At 32.0% G+C, this 27,513-nt stretch overlaps 1 protein-coding gene across 1 annotated transcript; it reads left to right on the top strand.

Moving 5' to 3' along the window:
- The first annotated feature begins 280 nt into the window (after nt 1–280).
- Nucleotides 281–11,576, top strand: LOC124356873 (facilitated trehalose transporter Tret1-like). Its single transcript, XM_046808145.1, has 2 exons — nt 281–379; nt 9,930–11,576. Exons 1-2 carry the CDS (start codon nt 304–306, stop codon nt 11,324–11,326), a joined length of 1,473 nt encoding a protein of 490 aa, XP_046664101.1. The 5' UTR covers nt 281–303; the 3' UTR covers nt 11,327–11,576.
- Nucleotides 11,577–27,513: the final 15,937 nt, after the last annotated feature.

Raw genomic sequence — 27,513 nt, 5'->3', positions numbered from 1 at the left:
AGGTTCTAAACTGTTCCACTCTTGGTTGATCTCTTTTTACGGACGTGGACTCCAATAGAGTCAAGTCTATTGGGTGAAGTAAGGTGAAAGCTAAACCTAGCATTCGCATTAAAATAGAGGTGCTAAGACAGGATCATTTAAATAAAACAAACGCGTTTGAGTACTATCACCAATAGCCGTAACCTGTCTTATCACTTAGTGATGGAGGGGGGGGAGAGAAGGGCAGCCGCCTGGTGTACCGTGACGGCTGCTGGCCACTGTCATTAGTGTTGGCGTGCCGGTCACCGAGTGCTGACAGTCATAATGGCCGACGATGATTCCAAGACGTTAGCATGCCGGCGAACCGCCAAGATCAGACAGTACGTGGCAGCAATACTGGGTAAGTGAAACAAATAAAGTAAACAAATTTCTTAAAGTTCAAAAATGATAAATTTTTATTAATTTTCTTTTGGTGTCTTAATAATTAACATACTCGTATAACACAGTTTGTTGATTGTTTAGTTTAAACAATGTTACTAATCTATTACAAAGTTTTATGTTTGAGATTATTTTATTTTCCTTTATTGTATACATAATGTGTATTGTCCTGTAGTACTTATTCATTCAGTTTAATATAACTGTTGACAAGAATGGTGTGTTTATATCAAATAAATCAAAAATTGTTAGACGAGCGATTTTGTAAAATGTGTTTTTTTAGGGTATATCCTTAAACATTTTATTTGCAACTTTACGATAAATATTTTCTTCATATATGTTGGAGTGTAGATGTCTTATCCACTTTGTTTTGTGATGATTTAACTTTTTTCTTCCACCTATTACGGTACCGTACCTCCAACTTCATTCACAACTAACACTTATACTAAACGAATCTATATTAAGAACATGCAATAACTTAATCACTGACACTTTTCACTTTTTTATTGTATATTTATTATTATATGTAATTTAAAATATTTCTTACTGAAAGGACTTTTACTTTGTCTACAGAGTATTTGTATGGTTTTATCTAAAGAGTCTGTTTTCTGAGATACAAGTAAAGGTGGAACAGATATATTTGATTTACAAGTAAATATTTTATGGACACGCTTTTAAAATATGGTTTTATATAGTTATTTCCGTACTGCGGATTAAATGGTATATTGTGACACAACCATTGTAATAGATTTTTACAGAAAACATTTAATTACAGAGTATTTCTATCTATTTATATGCTAAGAAACATTTAAAGAGGATACACATTCTCTTTTGGAGAGATATTTATATAAAAATAAAACACTAAAACTTTGTAAGCGATAGATCAGTCTAACGCTGTCCTCCGTAAAAAAATAGATTTGACCTGAGGGTCAAGATATGAAACATAAAAATTGTACATTCTCGTTTTACTATCATTTAAGGCGTACTATATAATTTTTTTACTTTATTTATCCTAATTAATCGTTATTGCAACACCGGATTTATTTCATAATCATGATATGGTACTTCAAATATCTTAGAAGTTCTTTAGACGGAAGTACATGCAATTTAAATTTGGCCTCTATTTATGTAGGATCAAAAAGTTTTGAAAATTCTAAACAAAATTCTGTTTTAGCTTTCTTTTGAGGAAAGCAGCAAGGATTTTAATTACTTAAAGTGCATATTTTTGTGTTATTGATTCCTCAATTAAAATAGAAACCGGTTATTTACGATAAACTGGTTTGATAAGATTCAACATTTCTACTCCATGTGGGAGTGAGTAGGCGTGGCTCGTGGGAATATTCTGTCTCAACGTAACTGAACAGATGTATTATACTCTAGTTTATCTGTAACTGATGCATGTTAGGAAAATAGCATATTAACTTTCTTTGAATCCATTATGAGTACACAGACATCATATAGAACTAGCATTATGAAATCCAACCATCACGTTAAACTGTCATCAACACGAAGCAAAATATTAAGCAGTTACAAATTTATATAATAACCATTTTAAATAACAACGGAAAAAACAATCTTTAATAGTTATGATATGAGTTAATCAAATAAACAAATTATTAATTTTTTGAAGTGTTAATTTAAAAATGTATAACATTTTAGTAGACAATCCTTTGTTAATCTACATAATACTGAAGGAAAATAAATAAATATAAATTTGTGGAAATTTGTTTTAAAATTACATCTACAAAGTTTCCAAATACATTTCAACGTACTACAGATACAAATTTCAGTATACAGCAACAGCCAGTTTTTCAAATTATATTTGAGGATGATCTTACTCCCCTTTGTACTTCTATGTGTTGAGGTGTGGGTATATTTTAGTAGAGTTTAAAAAGGCTCAGGAAGATAAAACTAGAATCTCAATTTTACCAAAGCCATTTTATGGGTAAATTGGCTGAGATTTAGCAAATTCTATCACTCGAGAGGCTAGTAAAAATTTATTTCTGTTTGTCTGTCTGTTCACACAATTTCTCGATGACGAAATAACTATAAGCTATAATTTCGATGTGATCAACATTAAGTTTAATGATGGGGATTTTAAGCTTTTTTACTGAATTAATACTAACAAGAAACTTATCATAACGTTTATTCAAATAAAGCCCTTTTAATTATTTGGTACATAAACATTTTATTTTATGTGTTTAATTTTAAACAGCATCTTATAAAAAAGCAAAGGCTTCCTTTTTTTTGCATTTTCATTTGGATTTAGATTTAGACTAAATGACAGAGATATACAGAATGAAATATATCCTATCATATATTAATCATACCTGTACATTAATAACTTATGAACATGTTGACGATTCTGTGTTAAATTTCAATAAGTAAAATTTAATTTTGAGAGAGAAACAAATTCGATTGTAAGTTACTTTTATATTATTTACAAGGTAAAAATTACTAAATAATATTTACCTAATTATTATAAAATAAAGCTTCCATAATTTCGAAGATAATTATAATATCCAATTTGTGCACTATAGAATCGGGAGCCCCTTCTTCCTGGAAACACACTATTTGAATTTCCAGCTGACTTTTTCCTCATCAACGTATATCCAGTATCACCTGGTAGGTTTCCAGGCCATGACTTCAGAATGTAGTTCCTTTGAATGTAGTACCAGAAAATAAATGTATATGCAAACCAAAATTGCCATTAAAATATAAACCAAACTCTGCGAAATGGTTTGTTTTGGTATTTAAAAATATATAATAAATATAGGAAGAGATTTCGCAAATAGAACATTTTCATTCGATTACAGAATACATTTATTAATTACACTTAAGACAGTAAACTTTGTATCTATCAAATGTACGATCACAGGACACACTAAAAATGCTGTGCCATTACAAGCTGTGCACTGAGCATAAGTAAGGTGGAACATAAGTCACTATAATGTCTCCTAATTCATTGTAAACTACCAACGCGGATATTGCCTGGCCTGCTACAGTAACTCTGTACTTTCTCATACGCCTTTCTTACCCTAAAGGAATAAGCAAAGTTCTATTTACTTGGTATTTATCCTTCAATCCTATTCAAATGGAAATCCTATCTCAGCTGAAGTTTGTGTAATAATCATTGAAATATTTCATGTTGAGTAATAATCTTCAACGTGAAATATTTATACTCATAAAAATAAGAAGTCAAAACATAAAAAATAATGTTATATTACCAAGAAATTAAGTGTATAAAACATAATGTGTTATGTATTTTTGGTTTTTAACTCATGTAATCCAAAAAGTCACACCATTTCTAAGATAGTACAAGACCCCCCCCCTCTAATTAGTACAAGATGCCCTAATTAGTGTATTAGTTCTCTATCTTAAAGGTAATATATATTTAACTATATAATCGTATACTTTTTCATCGTAGACTCATTTGGGTTGAAATAGTGTTAGAACGGATGGAAGTCCTGAAGTATATCCTTTATGAAACAGGAGTACCTTCTTATTATGTTTTCTTGGTCAGGTGAACTCAATTACGGCATACATCACACACGCTGGTAGTAGATAACAATGGATGGAGGTGGACACTTTTTTACAGAAGTCGGTTATCGGGAACTGCACGTTTATTTATAATTTTCTTAATCATAACAAAAAGGTAAATAAATACAACTATAACGTCGGAAATATTGTGAAATTTTTCTTAAGCTCTTTTCCCCTAAACTATGAAAATTGTAATAATATGTACATAAAATATGCCTATTTTCGATAAAAAAATATCGTAATATCATATCATAAGTATTTAACACGAAGTCTCGGGTTCCGATTTTAAAAATTACGAGCGAGGCTAGGGTGACTCCTAGTATATTTACTCTAATAGTACATTTTGGTTTAAAAGTATTTCTGGAATGATTCAACACCAACAAAAAATAATATTGAATGGTGTAAAATTATATTATTTTCTAATTACTTTTAAGTACTATACTAACAGCTATTTGAAGGCTACCATGTTTCATACTTCAGATTTATAATAACGTTAGAAGGACGCCTAGAAGTTGACCAAGCTTCTAGAAGTATGCCTTTGTGCAGAGAAGAAAAGCTTGTTTACGCCTTTGAGACGAGCTGAGGGCTGGAATGGCGAGATGTGCTACATTCCACTCACCTCACAACTTATTTTCTACAACAGGGAACATTCCTTACATTCCCACTTGTTGCTTTAACTTGCCTAAGTAGAATATGACAACACATTGTTAAGCTAATACTTCAACATCTTTTATATGAGAGAGGTACCTCTCTAAACCTTCATATAGTTAATGAATATTACACATGATATTAACAATTTTTAGTGTACCTAATTTAAGTTTTATTTATCATCATACAAACAATAATAATGTCTAAAATCAACAAATAACTCAAATACTTTTCAATATCCGTTCATCTCATGATACTCTTTGTTTGTTCAATGTGGGAACCACTTTTTAATCGACAAATATCAAGTCTGTAATCGAGTCGTTGCTAGTGTTTTTGTCGATCGATTCATTAGCTGTTGTAATCTGTTGCTGGAGATAAGGCAAGATTTGTTTTACACTTTTTCATCCTTGACAAATCTCCACAAGAAAACATTACAGGGATAATATCAGAGGATCAAGATAGCCAGTTCAATATTGCGTAGACAGATCGGCGAATCAATTTGTCTGGGAGACGTGTCCACGCTTAGCCCTAAAACACGGTGTAAATGTAGACGTGCACTGTAAATTTACATTATAAAATTCGGGGAAATCTCGTTCTGACTATGGAATAAGCCATTCCCTTAACACGTCCAAAAAAGTTATTCCTCCTATTGTTTGTTGTGCAAAGAAAACGAAGCCATACGCTGTGCTGTATATAATATCATAAAACATTAACTTTTGATTAATCAGGTACATGTAGGATGTACGCATGTGTTCACGGAGTCCCAAATTCTGGCAACATGTCTGTTTACTTTACCAGACAAGTGAAACGTAGCTCCATCGCCAAGCACCAACCATTTGATAAAGGTTTCATTTTTCATTCAAGACATGCATAGTCTCACGAAAAAGTCTTACAATATTGTTGTTTGGATTTGGTACTTGAACAATTTGAAGTTTATAAGGCTTCAGTTTTATATGTATATGTTTAAGTTCTATGCTACACATTATGGTTGATTTCTAAGGACTATGTGCCAAAACTTTGTCTTACTCTACAACTGCATCGCTCCTGCTGTTGCTGACGACCTACCAGTTAATTCTTATTACAAATGCATTCATTTGTCTTTTATTTTAATGAAGTCTTGTAAATGAAGTAATTTCTGGGAATATTCCATTAAATGTTCTTCTAAAATTACGTTAAACACTTACAACTGATTAACTTATGTGAAAATGGAGCACACAAAATACGATACTGTCTTTTATGATACAGTTTGCATTACCAAACAGCTTATAACTAAGCCTACGTGTTTAAAATGTATATGTGCTCACTGTGAAGTATCTCTTTTGAGTGGTGCCAATTTAAATATTCTTAAGATTTACTAATGTACTCGTAATAGTGAGATCATCACAGTGGGTCAATAATTAGCCACACGAAATCCCATATTATAGTTTCCACTCTTTTAAGAGTTTTGATAACATAAAAAATTTTAGAAGTATGAAATATTTTTAAAATTAGGAAAAATATCCATTTTGTTTCTTGCGGGTTTAAAATGGTAACTAGAATATATGTAAATATATTGAAATATCCTACCATAAGTAAACAAATTAATTACTGACTATATCTCAATTTATAAAAGTATTTATGTTTGATTAAAACCATTTTATGTTGCACATAGAACGTGACTTCCCTTTAGCGTTTAGGTAATTTTAAATAAAGATTTATGTTCGTTTGGAAAGAGAAACAGTTTTTTATATTTAGCTAGTACCAGATAATAAGAAAATGAATGAATGTTTTTATTAGTACTAAACGTAAAATACCTGAATCTGTTTAGTATTGAATTACAAATTAATTAGATCTGGTCTAAATATCATGTTAACCTACCAAGTTTAAGCAATTTTCTTTAGTTGTATCATTCAATTGAACAGCGAAAATTGTATTCCACAGTTGAATGTATTGACGTTTGAGCGAAAAAGAGGATGTCTTTTAGAAAACAAAATGGTACAAAAGACGTAGAAATCACATAGTTAGAATAGAGTATGGTAGACCGTTTAGTTTTATGAGGAGTGCTATAGGACTGGTACACGCTCAGGCGCAGCTTGTCAAGTTTTTGTTGTGGTGAACGTCTCACAGTATTGTGCAGTGAGGTAAAAATAAAGTGAACGACCTTCCTTCTGACAGCGACCTACATGAGTTAGGTAGAGTTACTTCAGCTATATGTGAAACCTACTGTTAACTAAGGATTCGACAGAACCTACTTAAAATAACGTCGTTATCTCTCCATCTGTCTGCCCGTCTATTCAATTACATAGGATAAAAGACCTAAATACTTGAAACAAATTTGTTTTCTATGTTCCTCTTAGGCCAGGGAAGGTCTCAGAGACATGCACACGTGTTTTTTATGCACATGTTACAGGGCAGTCCGTCCGACTGTGTCCGACGTACGTACGTAGGCTACGTATTCTTTGCTACGCTCAGTTGCAATCTTCGATACTCTTCATCAGTTTACTGTTTAAAAAGTTCTACAGATATCACGCTGTTCGCAGACTGTCTTGTTTAACGTAATTTATGAGATCATATCAGATCAATACGATCGGTTAATCGATACACAGCTATAATAAAAAAGTTATCACTAGTATATAGTATCAGGATTGTTTTTTTCATAAAAATGAAATGGAAAATATGAAAAGCTTTATTTGTTTTGTTATATTTCAGAAATGGTCAAAGTATTAAATTCATAACTTTTAAAGTATTATTCTCTACTCTACCTATACTGCAGGCAGGATTTCATATGTGGCTTCTCATCCATTGAATATATGATCTTCTGTGCATGTAGAACTCAATCTTAGCTGTTATTTTCATCAGATAGAAATTATGTTTTTAAGTTTGTTTTGTTTGTCATGTTTGTAAGACGCTACGTTCTGCGTACTTCCAAAAGCCGGGAGCTGCCATGGGGGTGAAGGTTCTAAAAGATCATGTGTTACCTTGATTGCTATTTTGTGCAATCTTAGATCAGGAGTATACAATCCTCTACAAAGCACTTGTTCGTCCTCTCCTGGAATACAACTCTTCCATCTGGTCACCTTCCCAAGAAGGACTCAAAACACAACTTGAAAGAGTTCAGCATCGTCTTGTCAGAACAGCTGGGTTCAGAGATGGCCACCACTACATGAATGTTCCAATTGCTGGTTATCAACTACAGCATGGCCTTGCTCCTCTTGAGGCTCGTAGAAAGATACATGATCTTATCTTTCTCCACAAGATCATCATCGGAAGCATTGATTGCCCGCAACTACTCGACAAAATCTACTTCCATGTTCCTGGGCATACGAGACTGCGAGACACCTTTGCAAGACTGTACTATTCAACGACCTACCAACAACAGAGTACGATACCTCGACTTCTACGCAGCGGAAATGAGATGGGACATCTTGTTGACTTCTTCGCCACCAGCCCCGCTAGATTTCGAGAAGAAATCATCAAATTAGTGTATGGCACTCTATAATTCTGTTTCAACTATACCTTTTTTCTGTTTTTACTCGCCTTTTTTTAGTAGTACTTTGTTATATATTATAGTCTTTGCATTTAAATTGTTCGATATTGTTGTTGTATTTATAGTTTATTGATTATTTCATGTACCTGTTCTTGTTGATCTTGTTTAATCAACCCTGTTTTGCTTGACTCTCTGTGCATCTTAAATCTCCAAACTTTTCTTGTTATATTGTCAAATGGTTACCTGTTGTTGTTATTGAATTATTGTTATCTATTGATTTAATCGTTATTAAGTTATTGTTATCCAATTGTATCAGTTGTTGTATTCGCTTGTTGCCCTCTTATTCTATATTGTTATGTTATTTTACTATGTAATGGTATTGTAAAAGTAGCGATTGCCGTGGAAATAAATAAATAAACAATTAAACAGCTGTAAGCGCTTATTCCTAGAATGCAAGCAATGGCACATCATCCACTATCAGAAGTCATTTTGTTCCAGAAATCACAACGCAATTTGAATTCTGTTTGGATTTTAGCTTATAAACATTCCCAGTGAAAGTGCAAAATCTTTCCTTACAATTATATAGTGCGGAGTACATTTGAAAATGTTTTACGGAACAAAAATATTGCATTTTCTCCTTTTCATTCATTTTTGTTCCTATAGTTTTACGTATTATTGATAGCAGTGCAATTTAAACTTCTTTATAAAATCGTTAATATTAAGTTCTTCTGAATTGAAAAATGAGTATAAAAATTAAAACACATTTTATTCGCTTCTGTGAGCAAAGGTTTTGTGAATCAAAAGCAGAAATAATTATGTAACCCGTTGCTTTAGTGTCCTTTATGACTCATTTTTACCAATATACCGAGCTTTGTGACTGAATGGTGGTAGGGGTGTTAATGTCGTGTCGGGCTGTTGCCTTTAACGAGCAAAGAGGTGAAGGGTTCATTCAAAAGAGCTTCATTTATTCTGAGCCGATGCTCTGAGTCACTAACGACAGTCTCACAGTTCACATTTAACACCTCTTTGAACTTTAATGATTCTCAAATTGAATCTCGGTGCGCCAAGAAACCAAAACCAGAACTGTTTCTCTTACTGAAGAAACGCATGGTACTGATTTCTAAATCACACAATTAGATACTAAATAACTCACAAATCAAAAATATTTTTGGATCTAGAAACTATAAAAGTTACTAGGATAGTATGTATGTTTTGCATGTAACATTTCAAAAAACACTTTAACTGATACTTTGAATATAAAAACTTTTGTCGAAAATAAAAACATCTTTTCTATGAAATAATTATTTAGTATTAGATAAAATGCATACCAAAAACAACTTGGAAGGTCTATATTCAAAGATACTCTTATATTATGCTAGGCTAAGTATAATTCTAACCAAGTAGATTTCTTCTGAGAAACAAAAGTTTTGTATTAATAGAATTCTTAAAACTAAAAGCATTATTTCTGTGTAAACTCATACTGCTGTTGACTTGGTTGTGCAACTGTTTTAATTACACGGACAAAAATAACAAATCTTAAATTATGTACCACCATAATGGTTTTCGGTGCTATTCAATTTATGTAGAACCAACACCTAGATGTCTGATTTATACTCTTTGACGGTCAACTTGTTTTTTATTACCTTGGGCGAGTTCATCGTCAAATATTTTTTGTGTAAGCTTTAGCTTATGCTTTCAGGTTTTCACATTTCGCTTCTTCTAAAATTCATACTCGTATTTAATAATAAATAAAAATTCATAAGCAATATAGATATCGGCTCCAAAGTAGTATTTTTAATTTTGATAGCTCAATAATTTAGTTTAGATCCATAAGCCTGAGACTGAACTGTTTCTGTTGCAGCCAATCTGTCCGCATTTTCAATCGGGACGATGCTCGGCTGGACGTCTCCTATGCAGCCACTCCTTTCCTCTGACAATCCTCCAGTCGGCACAGAGCCCATATCTACGGAATTCATCTCATGGGTGGGCTCGATCAACTTCATCGGAGCCTTTTGTGGAACCTTCTTTTGGGGTATTGCCTCCGACCGACTGGGGCGCAAGTATACTGCTCTCCTTGACGCAATTCCTTTCATAGTTAGCTGGATCGTAATTTTGACCGCACGGAACGTTTGGTGGCTGCTCGCAGCAAGGTTCATCGTTGGAATAGGCTGCAGTGGAGTTATTATCAACATTCCCATATACGTCGCAGAAATGGCAGATGACAAAATCAGAGGTTCTCTCGGTTCTTTCCTGATGATATGTGTGAATTCTGGGTGTGTTTTCTCGTACGTTATAGGTTCGCTTACGTCTTACCATGGACTCGCCGCTATATGTTTGTGTATACCTATAGTTTTCTTGATGCTGTTTTCATGTCTTCCTGATAGTCCAAGTTATTTGTGGAATCACGGTAAGAGGAAAGAAGCTGAAAGATCTCTTCTGTGGTTTCGAGGTGGGCATATCCAGCAGACGTTGAAAGAAATTGAAGATCTTAAGATAAGACCAGAAAAGTTTACGGCAAAACCATCATTCAGAGACTTGTTCAGGTCAAAAGGAGTTAAAAAGGCAGTTATTTTAAGTATTACATTTGTTATTGGTCAACAGTTTAGTGGAATCTTAGCCATTTTGACGTATACTGTGAAAATATTCCAAGAATCAGGGTCATCACTGTCAGCACACAGTTCAATGATTGTCGTTGGAATTCTACAGTTATCCTCAGCACTCATGTCTTCCTTCGTAGTCGATCGGGCTGGAAGGAGATTTTTGCTTATAACTTCATATTGTGCAATGTCCATATCACTGTCTACTTTGAGCACTTATTTATACTTCTATGATGATTCTTGGAACCCTCTGCTCAAGTGGATTCCAATTGTTTGTATGTCGACAAATGTTATATTTTACTCAGTAGGAGTTGGACCCGTTCCTTTTGTTGTTATGTCCGAAATTTTTCCTCCGGATATTCGAGGATTCGCAACATCAAAAATCCATTTGTTAGGAACTTCCTTATCCTTTGCAACTGTTAAAACTTTTCCTTTTCTAACAAGCCTATTTGGAATCCACGGCTGTTTTCTTCTCTATGCAGTATTCTGTGCTATCTTGTCAATTTTTAATTTTAAAATGTTGCCCGAAACAAAGGGCAAGCCTCTTCAAACTATTTTGAAACTGTTGAATGGTGAAGATACAACAAAAATTGGAGAAAGTGAGTGTTTAGAACTTGTTAGTGAACAGAAGACCACAGTTGTAAAAAACCAGTTGGAATAATTATGTACAATTAAATCTGTATACGACTAACGTTATTTTACTATATTTAAAATAATTGTATATACATATAATTGTATTTTACTTTTTTTACTTGTTGTAACTACATGTGAATATATTTGTATTGATAAATTTACTTTTAAGAACAAATTATTGATAAGTTGTGGTTAGTGATTATTGACATAAAATACTTGATATTGCGTAAGATAACAATTTTATTACTACTTTAGTAACAAACATATTGCAAACTTTATCTTTACCATGTTATTTAATACAATAATTTCAAGTTTCATAAACAGTCCATGAACATCGATGTTCAAGACCGCAGTTTTTAACGCTATAAGCCCCCCCTAAGGAGGAGCGCTACGAGCTGGGGCAAGCACAATGAAACATATTTTGTCAAGTGATTCTCTGCTGTGATTTTAATTATCTAAATGTTTTATTTTCAGTTTTTATTTCAGTAGACTAACGATTAATGGTTTCAAACTATAACAGAATAATAATTATTCATACTTGAAAGTACAAACCATAATTTTTAAAGGTGAGTTATGGAACTGATTTTGTATAAATAATTTAAATTGTAATGAATTTTGACATATATATATATATGTGTTGTGTAAAAATGATATGTAGTAAAAGTTAAAACGAACAAAAAATAACTAATTGTACACAAAATTCAAGTGGAGAATTTTGTAATTTTTTAAATATCGTTGAGTTATTCGGAAATAGGACATAATTCAATTATTAAACAAAACCCAATACTTGGAATTTAGAACTTAACAAAGTAACATCAAAAGGTGGGAATATCTTGCGGTATCTTCGATTCTTGATCGGATAATTACTCTGCAGCTCCGATAAGATGGTCCAACGTTATCTCACGAGATACAACAGAACTATCATGTGCCTGCCTTACCCTTAAATCTTAAATATCCCTAAAGAATAACTGCTTGATTATTTTGTTGTGAGTTATTAAATGATCATAAGTAGTTCTATACATGCCTCTATATCACATATTAATGACCCTTTGTTGCTTTTATTGTACGCACTTTATTATTTTAATTTTAGTATTCTTCAATGTGATCATACAAACTTCCCTATAACAGTTTTGCTCTAGTGGGTTAACCCATTACTGTTCTCACCCCACTTCACCGTTGAATACAATGTGTTGTGTGCTTCCGTCAAGTGGGCACAGTCGAGAGCTTAGCTAACGTTGCAACACTTGTGTTACACGCACAATGCTAAATAATAATGTGAATGTAGAAATAATTACTCAGGGCTGCTATCTAACGCACTAGTGGTCATTTATGTTTCCTACTAGCATACAAAACGTGCTCTCTAAATCGCGTAGTATACCGTGCGTGGAATAAATTTTCACCACAATTTATCAAAGTTGTTAAAAAATAAATCCTTGTATTTAGAATAACATTTAGAATCGCTAAAGGTACAGTAGTAGTAAGCTATGGATAAGATAGATATAATAAGATATATTATTTTATTATATTATATATTCCCACATTACCATTATTTAAGAGCATTAAAAATTACAAAATACTATCAAAAGTATTTCAAACAGTAGAAACGGTAGTTTATCGATATCTTTAACGGTGATGCGTACATATAAATTGAGCAGTAAATTAGTCAAAATGATAGTATGGAAAATTATTACAATACTTTCTGTTTTCTTTGCTTGATAGATCGTACGCCGAGTTGATGTTAGGAACCGATGCTTGATCTTGTATAAATAAAATGAATGTTTTGACGAAAGATATAATAACAGATTAATATAATAACTCGAAGTTTATTACTTCATAAACTAAGATATATGTTGTACTGGTGTAGTTTAAAAATTTTGTAGTGGAACGGTAATTTACGGTTACATTTAAAGGTAATTTGAACATAAATTTCGAGTGAATAAAAAATAAGAATGGTTGTCTTATTGACAGTAAAAATGTTCTGCAGTGCCTTCAACATAATAAAAATAAATATATTATTACTTTTATTCAGAAGTTGTTATATCATCATAATTTTAAGTATACGTGTAGTTATGTTTGAGTAAAAGTAGTATATGATAATATTAAGACGAAATAAATTATTTCATTACACTGCGGTCATTTTTAATAAATGCTGTGATAAAACAAATACTGTGTTGAGTTGTCTTTTAGAGAAACTATGTTTTACAGCTTAATTCATAATTAGAGTAAATTTGTCTCCATATAATTAGAAATAAATTATTTTGTGAGTTAGAATTTTTTTTAGTTATATTATATTGTAATATATATTACTATTGTTTATAATGTAAATAAATAAATTTAACTGTGTTATCAATATAAAATGTATATTTTAAATCTACATTTCAATAATACAATTCTTTAAGGGGAGTTGAAGGTCGAAGGGTCAAAAAATAACAAAAAAATATTTTTTAGCTAAATTTGTTCTCCGTATCTTTCTGTACATTTTGATACCAAACATGGCTTATAAAAGTTGTTCTAAGTATTTTTTATTTAATTTTATAAAATAGTCTGCATAGCCAATTTGCGACCAGTTCAGCTTTCACCAACTTCTATTGACGATAATTATTTCTGTATTTGTTTGCACTTTGCATAGTACTCAAAGTGAAGAGTAAAGGTTGAAGAAAAATCAATGTTGGCAACACTTACTGCATATTATTTGTTGTCTATTGCTGTTTTTCTTGTCTGCTTAGACTAAAAAATTCTGGCGGTAAACCTCTGCCAGATGGTAAATCTATAAAAGGAGTAGGTAGACTTACAGATAAAGTTATTGATAAATTTCAGTCATATTATGGCAATGCAATTAGAGTTAATGTAAATAGTTTGGATAAAATGAAACGTTCTGTATGGTCCATATATTTCCATTACATCTCTACGGATGAACACCCGAGCCATCAGCTATGTTCACCTGCACCGGAAACTTGGTGCAAGTACAATAAAGCTGTTTATGAAAAAAAAGTCTTCAAGCATAAACATACACTTCCTGTTGCAGTAATGGAAGTTACAAAACCTATTTTTCAATCATTGGCTGATCCTAGTCTCCTTAAAAAATGCCTACATGGAAAAACCCAAAACGTTAACGAGTCTTTCAACAATATAGTCTGGAGTAGAATACCTAAGAATGTATTTGTTGGAAGAAAAACTTTAGAAATAGGGGTATTTGATGCAATCTTGACATTCAATGATGGAAACTTAGGTAGATTAAATGTTTTGAAAGAACTTGGGATTGTTAACTACGGTATAAACACTGTTGTGGCGCTGAAAAAAGCTGATGAGGTTCGACTTCACAAGGCTCAACGGGCTGCTGCAACCAAAGAATCCAGAATTGCTAAAAGAAGAATGAAACTTGAAGAAGAAGAAGGAGCATCCTCTCAATACTGCCCAGGTGGATTTTAAGGTAAAATATTCACAATAATAAGCTGATATTTTACATTTATGTCGTTTTCCGAAAGTTGAATTTTTTAGTTTTAGGAACCATTATCTCAGGTACTAGTAGAGTTATTGCTTTGAAATTTTTACTGGCTGTTTGTATATATGTAATGTACAAGATAAACTACAATGAATAAAATTCTTCAACTAGAAAAAAATATATATATATAATATTAAAAATTTTCGAAAAAAAAATTTGCGATTGAAAAAAAAATTATAATTTTCAAGTTATAATACCTATCAAGCTAATTGTAGTTTATTTTACTTATTATGATTCAACAATCAAGCATAAAAAATTTCATGCTGTTAGTTGCTATGGTTACCCAGATGTGTTCCTAAAATTCTTACTTTTAACATGGGCGGGAATGGGGCCTTCAATTCCCCTTAAGCAAATTAAGAATACTGTATAAATATGGCACTTATGATATTTTCAAATTTTTATGGTTTTAAAACAATTAAAAGCTGATATCTCTCAACTGTGGCATGTTTGTTGCTCCCGATTTGTGCAAGCGCACCTCTAAAGTAGCCGCGATTGCTTATGCGTTGATGGATTTCAGTGACAAAAGTACAATTTTGATTTATGATACAAATTTTTAAATTGTTGGTATCGCCGGAACGAAATACCCAGACCGCGTTGTAGGTAAACATCCACCCCGCGTTTTTGTTCGTTGTTGGCTTAACCACCGAAGCAACAAATGTTCTTCGGAGATTGAGAAAAACTATAACACGCATATGTTATAATTTTTTTGATAACCACTATTAAATCCCGAGGGAGAGTTGCTCTGAAACCAAAAATATTTATATAGTATTTATTAACATATAATGACCGCTACATCAACATGAAAGGGAACTGTATAATGGTACAAAGCTGAATATAAACATATGTATCTAAGTAATACATATTTACCCAAAATGTTATTTAATGGCCTATATAACGGCATTAATAACTTTTACTGATCGGTAATTACCTTAAAGAATTTATCTTCTAACTAATGAATATTTTATTGACTAGCATGACACCTTTTATAAATTACTAACTATAAATACAATCAGAAAAGTAATGATCACAATGTCGCTCAACGGTTTATAGAAAATAATTTCTAAGATAATTAGAAACAGTTTTAGAAACTGAAAAATTATTTAATGTTCCAAAATAGTATAGGACCATATCATACATTTATTTGACCAAACTGTAGAAGTAATGGTTTTCATGAGGGAGCGTGTAATATATGCGGATCACACATCGCAGCATGCTGACATTAGCACATTAATATTCATATTCCATGCACTGCTAACCATACAATTGATGTATTGTTAGCTCTTAGAATATACAGTACAACTGGAGGGTACAAATCCAATGCAACAGTGTACACATTATACATGGTAATTATTTTGTTACGATGCGGAATAATGTGTGTGTAATGAATAAATAATTTTATGCCCAAAAACGAGTATGTCTGAATTGTAAATTGTCAGTGAATTAAAATTAATTGAAAAGAACTGCATAGTAGCTATAAAACTATTCTGTACATTATGTTCTTTAATTTAAAGAATTCAACCTTTGTTTAATCTCAGCAAGTGATTTCAGCTATATTAAATAAATATATTACTATTTTCGAATGTAAATCCTCAGAATCTTTTTCTGTGGTGTTAGTTTTATCATTGTATAGTATTTTCTATGCCTTAGATATAAAAAAAGTAAGAAATCAATCTGCCCTTTATAACATTTTCATTTATTACCAAACTGCCAAATAGGTACATTACTAATCTGAATATTGCAGTTGCGTAAATGTAAATAATTCTCTATATATGTCTATACATCATCACAGCTACAGACAAAATTTTTACTAACACTTTTTTTACTAAACATTATAGGGACGACTATCATATAAATGGCAATTTCGTAGTTGGGGTCAATTGGAACGAAAAGTGCGGAGACCCAATAACATAGCTGTTTTATACACACCTACTGTAGACGCCTTGCAGTGTATGAAATTAAAACAAAATTGTTTCGAACGTTCTATAAGATAATCATAATATGAAACAGTTTTTCACCGTTTCTTTAGCAAAAGCGGTGGAGCTCCACTCAAAAATGTTAAGTAACGTAATTCATATCGACTAATATGAGTGAAATTTCTTAGATATGTTACTGCAATCACACTTTTCAAAAAGTTTTGAACAAATAATTTTATATATTCGCTGAAATTTTCATTTTTAACACCAAAACACATACCGCTAGAAAATGTTCATATATATTCTTGGTTCACCACACTTTATTGTAATAGTCTCCTGACCTTTGGGATTAACCCATATAATTAGTACATGTTGTAAACCATCCTTCGCTGTAAAAGCCATAATGTTGGCAGTGTTAAACCACGTTAGTGCAACGATTTCAGAGGACAATAATGGAACGTTTGCTAGACACTTAACACCCGTTGGGAAACCAACTCCAATAACAGGTTACTTCCATACTACAATATTTCAATGGGTAACAGTCATTTGTCATATTCAACGCCCGAGCCATGTGGCGCTAGCAAAGAAATGAGTACTGTGTCAATCTAAAATACGTAGCAAAAAATTAAAAATTTTAAAATAAAAATAGATTAGTTTGAAAATGTTCAAAATATCAGTAAAAATATATATAAACAAAAAGTTAAATTCATTGTTAATCTGAGACATACGAATTAACAAAAAGCTTATACGAAACATTTTTAACTTCAGTGCCTAACTAAATCAAAATATTCTGTAACAAAAATACAGTGAATGGAGCATTGATCTCTTAACGGAGTATAGCAGTTAAAAACTTTCTATTCACTTACTTTCTTGTTAGGCTGTCAAGTGTAATAACGTTTTCCAACTAAATTTGCGAACGAAAATACCAATACAAGTAGCACAGTATCCTTTAAACAGAGAATACTCTCTGTCATCTGTAATACAATAGATGTGTGTCACTGTATAATGCAATTTATGTGATTTGAGTGGTTTCGGAGACCTGTGTTTCAGAAGATTTACCAGGATATATTTATGAATAAAATAAAATATTGGCTATAAATGGAAATTCGTCCCCAATAAACGTATTGTAATATTTACAATAATTCACTAAAAGTTTAACTGGCTGGGTTTTTAGTGGAATCTCTTCCACTAGTTTCTCTTAAAGCACATATCTGTCTTCGTATGTTAACTTACAAGGTTGAACTTTGGTGTAAGACTCCATCTCTACTACCTCTTTATTTAAAATTAAAATAGTAAATATCTCTCCACTGTGAATTGCTATGCCGGCCAGGATTTCCGCTTTAAGTGGATGCCTCACATGCTGATTGGAAGCCTGGCTTGCGTTTAACCTTATAGTAGTTACAATTAAATATTGTTTGGTGTTGAATAGGCAACAACATTAAAGTCACACTGCTTAGTGGGTTAATTGATAGCAATAGCTAATGTGATATTTAAACCATATTAGTAGCTACAAAAAACTAATTAGACCCCATTAATATACTAAATGTTTATTTATACATAGTTTTTACCCTTCACGGGAGTATAAATCATTAATTCTGAATTTTAATTCAGCCTTACCATACAATCGCTTCCATGGCAGCATTGGAGAGTTAATTCGTGATCTAGGTAAGTTATATTTTTAAAATTTATATAATACGGAATGTAATGGTTTTTAATGGCAAAGACATTTTTTATACTTCCACATTAAATTTTTGTTTTTTTCTTCATTCCTTTCAGTTTATTTACAATTGGAACCGCCTTTAAACATTGTGTAGTATTTTTTTATTTTCCTATCCTGAGACTAAAACTTATGTTTATTCTTTATTTATTATTTTTGTCCCCGTCTTTTTAAAGATTTTCATACTTAACAGGCTAAATTGGCTTTTAAGTTTCTGAGCGTTAAAATTGAGATACTGACCTATAATTTGGTATACAATCCCTGCAAAACCTGATACGCGACATATTTATTTATAATTATAATTTTTAATTACTTTTCTAGTTTTTAATCTTTTGTAAAAGAATAGGAATCCAGATGAAGATAATCTGAGATTAACACCTGACATTAAATTTAGTGACGCCGAGTAACATTATTTTTCCAGATAACACGTTCTAGTTAGTGGTTGTAGGTTGTTCAAATAATCAAGAAGACTTTGACCACTCGAGTATTGCTCTTCCGTCATGACGAACAGACTCCCAAAACACATAGAGTAGAACTTCCTCATCCAAACTTTAGATTTGTTATGAAAATTTAAATATATAGCAATGTTTGAAATTTATCCTGTTTCGTTGTTCTATGAAATATAGTCCAACTTTTACACAAACTTGGATCACTTGAGAAATCATTAAGGAAAGTAAAATTGTAACTGGCCATATTAAGTTTATATGGTAAAGCCCTGTCAATACTAATCAGTATGGGTGTCTTAATATATGAGAAATCCCAGGAAAAAAGCTGTCAAGAAAAATTACACAAACTGAAATGCATCTTCTTGGAACAATGAAGGCCGCCATGTTAACTTTTGTAAATTCCAATCTCTGTACTCTATCAATTCCGCTGCACCACGATGGAATCAAAATTGCCTCTAAAAGAACATTACTGGGAATGATTTATATCAATGGGGGCTCCGATAAGCAAGCGGTCGAAGACGTTGAACTTTGGATCTGAGTTGTAGATAGTGTGGGTTCAGTTCCAGTCTGTGATAGTCCCACCCTAGTACCAGTTTCATCGAACTTGTGCTGTAACTACTCTCCCTCTCAATTTATTTTATAATACATGCTCGTAGCCGATAAGGACAGTAAGTTATAATTAGGTTGAACGTATATAACTGCAAAGTATATAAGTTATATAAGTGCAAGTCGATGGGATGGTGGTTGTGGGGGGTGGGGTATGTTTAATAATGAGGGTGTATGTTAAAGTTAATTTCAATTATTTTTAGGAAACGCGTTTATCGATCCAGTAAAAAAAATTTCAAAACAAATTATTCCATAGTATTTATATAATACAGGCCAACTCTGTAACACAAGTATTCAATAAAAAAAACCAATTAAATTAATATTGAAGCAATAGACTACTATAAATGCCATAACCTGTTTGTACCTTTGATCAAAGAAATATAATACAATTATGGGATTCGTATTTATTAAAATACTGAGCCCAGCTATAATATTATACATATTTAGCCACAAGCATGTGAATAAATTTAATAGATTAAACTTCGATTTTATTGTCCCAAAAGTTAATTACACTTACATACATAACATTTTAAACCAGCCTTTAAGTAAGTAACGCATTTTGCAGTTTAAAATCCTGGGATAACTGAAGCAATGCTGGCTTGCAAGGCGAGCAGGGGTATCCCCAATTTTTAAATAAATACTGCTAACTTAAAACATTTAGTACGTAAATAAGCTTTGGAAGTACGGTAGTGGTATGAAATCCGCAAGTAAAATTTGTGGCATTATAATGATAAACTCAGAATCAAGCAAAATGAATATACGCCCGGTAAATTGTTATGCACTGAAGAGAATTAGCAATAACGACTACAATGGCTATTATTATGCTAATTAATACTAAATCATACAGATTGGCGATAATGAATGAGCCATTTGGAACATATTATGTTACACCCAGCCATATGTACTTTACATGCCGCTGCTGCCATCACAAACTCGTGTCCTGATTCGGCGACACGACTGGAAGACCTTGAACGAGGCCATATTCTAGTAAACCTTGGAATCTCTTCTCATCTTTCAAGTGCTACATATTTTTATACGTTCACACAACAGCTCATGTTTTTTCACTGATAAATATTATTTAGCTAATTTTTATTAAAGAGAAGCCAATGGTCAGTAATGAGATGTCAATGATCAGTGATTACGCGTTAACAGTACCATACATACATACATTCCTGTACATGATTTGTTCCTTTGGGCAATAAACTCTGCAATGCCACTTAAAAATATTGTAAATAAGCCTATTAAGTCTAATAATTGTAATAAGTGGTATAATAATAATTTAATGAAAATGAAAAAAAAACTGGATAACTTATATTATGTAATGCTAAATGCTGCATCTGAATGTGTAAAATCTATGTATGTAAATGCAAAAAAAAAGAATACAGGTCTAAGTTACATAAAGATAAGTTAAAATATAACAATAATTTTATTGAAAGCTCTAAAAATAAAACAAAAGCTGCTTGGAGTATTGTTAAACATTCTAGAAGTAGTAGGCCCCTACCAGTACTTAATTGCCTGACAGCTGAGGGTTTTAACTCTTATTTTACCAACTCAATTGAGGAAATTAGTAAGAACATCCCTTCTAGCCTAAGTAACCATAAGGACTACCTTAAAAGTCTTAAAAATTTCTCAGCCAAAAAGTTTTCTTTAAAAAAGTTTTAAGTTGTGGAGGTTTACTCTGTTATTAACGAGTTAAATAATAGCCCTAGTCTTGATATTTATGGTATTAACGCAGCTATGTTAAAGTTATCTTCTGCTTACACTTGTGAAGCTCTGGCATTCATCTTTAATGAATCAATAAAATGTGGAATATTTCCAGATGAGCTTAAGCTTAGCAAGGTGACACCTGTTCACAAAACAGATGATAAGACCAAATATTCAAGCTACCGCCCGATTTCTATTGTGCCTACAGCGTCGAAGGTCCTGGAACGTCTTGTGCATAATCAACTTGTTAACTTTCTTGAAACCAATAGGTTGCTTTCACCTAACCAACATGGTTTTAGGCCTAACCATAGTACCATTAAAGCTGTGCTTTCCTTGATGTCTGACCTCCTTGAAGGACTTGAAAAATGGAATAGTGTTTTATTCAGGTCTTTTGATATGACCAAGGCCTTTGACACTGTTGATCATAGTATATTAGTCAATAAGTTACCTTTTTATAATTTTGACGATACAGCTGTAGATTTTTTTAATTCTTATTTAAGCAATAGGGAACAATGTGTTTCTCTTAATGGTGCCCTCTCTATAAGTAAATCTGTTAAGTTTGGTGTGCCCCAGGGATCCATCCTGGGACCTACTTTGTTCATTTTATATTTGCCAGTTAACTTAAATGATTTACATTCTAAATGTTTTTTATTTGCTGACCATCTTGGTCTTTGCATCCAAGAGGAGAACTTAGCTTTAACTAAGACCTCAATTGTAAATAAGTTATTTCTAATGATGACTGGTGTAATTTAAATAAGCTCAAACTTAACTCTGACAAAACACAAGACCTATATATTGATATTTATTTAGTCATTCTCACGTAAATACCTTAACGTTTTTAGGCATTTTTGTACAAAGTAATCTTAAGTGGCAGTGCCACATAGACAAAATTGCTTCTAGTATGGCTACAGGTTTGCTTCTGCTCAGATCCCTTAGTGGTAATGTGAGCTGTAATGTCCTTCTTTTAATATATCATGCTCATATACAGAGTCACATAGCCTATGGTGCAGTTCTCTGGGCAAACTGTGGTTATGCTAAGAAAACTTTTACTATGCAAAAGAAGGCAGTTAGAATTATCTTTGGTATCCCCAGCAGAACTCATTGTAAAAATCTTTTCATTGAGCTGGGAGTTCTCACCTTACCTTCTTTGTACATATATCAGGCTTTGTCTTACATTAAGGAAATTGTACCTGGTTTAAGTGTAAATAGTGATGTACATAGTCATTTCACCAGGCATAATAGAGACTTAACTTTAACACGATGTAAATATAACCTAACTAAGTCAGCCTTTGTACAGCAAGGAATAAAGTTCTATAATGCTCTACCGTTAACTATGAGGGAGGAGCCGCTAAAAAACTTTAAGAAAAAAATCAAGGACATGCTTACAAGAGAATGTTTATATGATGTTGATAAGTTTTTTAATTGTGACCTATTCTTAGCTTAGTAATAGTCTTACAGCTGTGATAATAATGTATTGTTGACGTTGCTGTGCATCCCCATGTCTTGGCAATAAAGTTTCTTGATTCTTGATTCTACAATTGAGGAAAATGGACAATAATGTCATTAAATTAGGCATTGGTAAGAGATAATTGGACATTTTTAGAAGTCTATGGTTAGTTATGAGACGTAGAATCAAATTATATTTAAGGCAATGGTAATTAAAGATGCTATACCTGAGATTTGTTCCCATAGGAAACCACTTGTACGTTCAATATCTAAACCATACTGAAGACCTAATATCATCCTTAAATAATAAGTTAAATAACAGTATATGGATTATACATCTGGTATGCTTATTTTTCCCTTAGAAGACGTCACGTCCTCTTGTTTCTGTTGGTTCATTAAACCGTATAAAATGTAAAAATTTAAAACGTGTTAGTTGAGAAGGCTCCTATAATTCATACATACTGAATATTAATATTAATATTCTTGTATTGTAAACTAGACATGCACATGTAATGATAGTGCACTAAAAATACAATATTGATTGATGTAGAATGCATAATTAAATACAACACATTTGTTATACGGTTTAGAACTGTTACTCAAGGCATTCAATAGTTGTAAGAAATTTCTAAATCAACAATATTTTCAAATTAATGTATTTAGAATTGTGTACAAAGTTATTTATAATATTTTTTGTTTCAACGTTTAACTTATTTGTTTGTGTTTTCATGGCCTACAACATAAAATTTGACCTATAATATAATATTGCGGTTTAGAAAGCTTGGGACACAAAATGGGTTTTTCAGTGACTCAATATAGAAGTCTAACCAGATAAAAATGTGTTATTTTTCTCTACAAAACTGTATAATGGACATAGATTAGGATTTATCTTTATTATTATACGTGTTTACAAAGGAGGTAAAACGTTATCTAATAAAAAATAAACATTTAGTTATTTAATGTCAAAATTGTAGGGTCGCATAAACCTCCTTAATCAAGAAATTTAAAATTGCTGATATAACATAATATATTTAAAATTGTAAAGGATTTTTAATTTTCTTCTTTGCGTTTGAGCTTTCAAACAGAACTTGTTTTACGTTTGCAAAGTTTCCCGAAACATAATTTCAGTTTAAAAAAAAAAATGTCTTGTATATTCATTCTATTTACATGCGACTTTACCGAATAAATAACAAAATAATAGATATATACAACCAGGTGCCTTAAACAGGTTGTACCGTAACTCTCTGGACAAAGGTTTATTACGTTATTGCTCAGGTCAAGACAGACATATTTCACCATATGGACATGGGTCTTCCGATGCTTACTTTCCCATCTTTCTGTCTGTATTTGTATTTTATACACAACATATTTACTTAAAAACTATAAATTAAATTATACCAAATTTGCTCAAAGATTAGAGATAACAAGACCAGTTACTGCAGAAATTATAATGAAATTATCTTTAGTATTTTCAAAATGGCGGTCGTTGCAATCTTTTAAACTTTAAATATCTGTATAAAAGCAGCAATTATTATCAAGAATTACAAGAGTAGCAGTTTTTAGAGGGTTTTTTCATAAATTTAATGTCGCCAAGATTATTTGAATAGAATAATAAATAAATAATTTAGAACAGATTTCCTGAAGACACATAACCCACAATGATACTGTTTATTCATTTTATTCGCTAAGAACCTCAATGTTATTTGGTATAATTTAATATATTATTTTTAAGATTTTTATGTTTATATAAAAGACACATGCAGACAGATGGGAGACTAGGAATTGGAGACTCATTATCATATGGTGTTTGTCTTGACCTGAGCAATAACGAGGTATACCTTTGTCCAGAGAGTTACAGGACACTCTATATATACACCGTATGTGTTTTTATTACAAATTCTAATTTTCTTTTATTATTTATTAACAGTAGGTACTTACTCCACTTCTAAGTAACAGATTGAAGTCTGAATCTCAGTATCGATATTGCTATAACATAACGATAGGATATTGAATGAACCGTTTAATCAACATGACGTCCATGATATCAGTTATACTCACAACCCAAATCCCAATAATATTATACGAGTAAATCAAAGTGACCTTATTTGTTTGTTTTGATTTCACGCGTAAACTCGTATTAAACCGATTTTACTAACATTTTACATCGACATTGTTATGTCCCTGGTATGAATATATGGCAATTAATATTTCGAAAATTCCTCCGCACTATACGCTACTGGTCTCTTAGGTAACAAAAAAGATCCCATCTTGGTGTCTAAAATTGTCGATTATTAATTGAAGTTAGGCTGGAATTAAAATTAAAGTTGGTTTTGGATATACTACCAAAAAACTGTTATAAGACCCAATTAATAAGGATGAATGTGAATGTTGTGAATGTGTAAGAATATCTAGATACTCAAGACTTGCATAAAGTTCCTAAGGATTTTCCCCTTTCACCGTATATATTTTTTGACTGTAGTGGAATTCTTAGTCCTAAGCATGTATTTATATTTCCTTCCTCGTGACAACAAGGCAAATTTAATTATGGCAATGGCAATATCTCAGACTGAAAGAATATTATAAGAGACCTGTCTGAGGGACATTGGTTTCTAAAAGTAACATAAGTTTAGTTTTAATTAAAGCAGGTTTTTCAGACCTATGTATTATTTTCTTGATCGAAGCAACAAGGCAAACTCAGTTATGGCATCGGAAATATAACTAATTTAAACCAGCAATGCTCCCACTATCGGAAAACTTAAAATAGGAGTTAGTCCCTTAATCTCTGATCGTCTAAACAGAAACACTGAAATAATATGTATCTGATCGTATGCCTACTTAAGTTTGAACAATGTTATAGTGGACTATCATATTACACCAGAAATACTTTGACGAAGTAGGCTACGGAATTTAGTTTTAAACAGTAACGAGTAACAGCTAGTGCTACTATAATGTACTACACTTACTTATTTGAGTGTATTGTTTTCGTTTTTGACTGATACGGGAAAGATAACTCATAAAATATTTTCATTAATGTGGTTTAAGACAACCATATTCACTAGCCACATGATAACAACGCAGATGATATACTCTGGATAATCTATACATAATTCATACATTGTCGACTATTGGTATGGATTTACAATGACCTTCCTCAACACAGATATATATATCTTTTCAATGACTCATGAATCTCATAAAGGTATATTGGTGGCAACCCTTTTAAGGCCGGTGGCCGTAGTAGGCACCCGTGGTCAAAATCGCGGTCAAGGTTGGCGGCCGTAATAGTCCCCCGCGGCCAGAATTGCGCTCGCGGCCGACGGCCGTAATAGGCACCCGTCCATTTTTTCCCGTTTACTGGCTGGTTTCCTTTTCCAAATTCCACAAAACATGATATACTTGTGTAGAGGGATATATGGGCTGCATAAATAACGGCAAACACTGCCGCTTTTGTCACTGTTTATATTTTATATCTATGCATTTAGACGACGTAACAGATAGCTGGTTTGACGACGGCACTCTGTGTTGTCGTAATTGTTTGGACGTCTAGTTTATGGTTATGTTTGTTGTTGTATATGGAGCTTATATTGGTTACTGTTGATTTAATTACATTAAAACATAAAACCAATATTTAATACTTTTGTGATGTGTCTGAAGAAGATAGCCTTGCTATCGAAAGGCCTCACAAAAAACAAATGTATTAAATATTGGTTTTATGGTTTAATGTAATTAAGTTATGTTTGTTGTTTATGGCTAAAAACTATATTTTAATCAGTATTATATTATATTGTGAGTTTTAAAGTTAAGATGAGTAAAAGGCGCTGGAAGAGATCACCGATAAGTAAAAATGCTCTGATAAAAAGCATAGCCAGTAGTGGTGTTTCTTTACTTTAGACCAAAATTAACATAGGTGAATTTGATTTTATGTTCTACAACTTAATCTCACATCAAGGTAGGCACTTCAAGATTTGTAATTTTACTCATAATTAGTTGTAATTTGAAAATATATTTGTGTAAAAGGATTCTATAATAGTTCAATATTGTTAAAATCTCCTGAAACATAATGCTTTTTTTTGTAAGTTTGAATTTTTTTTAATGTTTGGGGGTAAACGTATTTCTTTCTTAAAAGATAATTTAGTTTTAAATAAATATATAAAAAATATTGGTTTATGATAAAAAATAACGTTCCTATGAATATTTTTCTAAAACTATGCTCATCAGCTGTGAAACACCCTGGCCTTGAACAGACATGTCACTATTAAACAGTTGGCCTTTGATTATGGGTGCCTATAACCGCCGCCGGCCTTAAAAGGGTTATTTCTATAATTGAAAACTATTTGCTTAAGGTAAAGCAGAAATAAGTAGGTTTCTTTAAGATTTAGATGCGGAGGTTTGTTTATCTGGTAAGTGTTCTTACATTTACTGAATAAATTATGAATGTAGACTATACTTGAACCATTTTTTTTGGCTTGGCTCTAACTTAGAGATATTGCTGCAGTTATCATTCCACTGATATGAAGGACATGCCACCTACATGGCTAGGAGAAAATATCAATATTTTCTTTAAAGTTTTTTTTAAGATGAGAGGATTGTGAAGGAAAAAGGATTTTCAGGACATTTGCCATCATTCAGTGAAACGTAGTGTTACTGATGGTATTGTATCGCTCAACGATGACAAATGTCCGGAAAAATCCTGTTTCCTTCAGAAAATTTTGTTTAAGGAGTTCATAAGTTCTTAACGGTTTCCTTTGATGACATACATTTCAATAGTAGGAGTAAATACTTGAATACTTATTATTGGCAATAATGTACGTGTTGTTACTTCCTATGACTCATTGAATATATCACACTTTCAGTTTAACATTTCAATTATTATATGGTTTA

Source organism: Homalodisca vitripennis, chromosome 3, assembly GCF_021130785.1.
Source record: "Homalodisca vitripennis isolate AUS2020 chromosome 3, UT_GWSS_2.1, whole genome shotgun sequence".
Lineage (NCBI taxonomy): Eukaryota > Metazoa > Arthropoda > Insecta > Hemiptera > Cicadellidae > Homalodisca > Homalodisca vitripennis.
The sequence above is the reverse complement of the archived record's forward strand: the minus strand, read 5'-3'. Positions and strand labels throughout refer to the sequence as shown.

Bases quoted from the DNA above. Each gene is read 5' to 3' on its own strand.
- LOC124356873 (XM_046808145.1), top strand. From the start codon at position 304: ATGGCCGACGATGATTCCAAGACGTTAGCATGCCGGCGAACCGCCAAG. The intron at 380-9,929 runs GTAAGTGAAACA...TTTCTGTTGCAG, and splicing joins GTACGTGGCAGCAATACTGG to CCAATCTGTCCGCATTTTCA.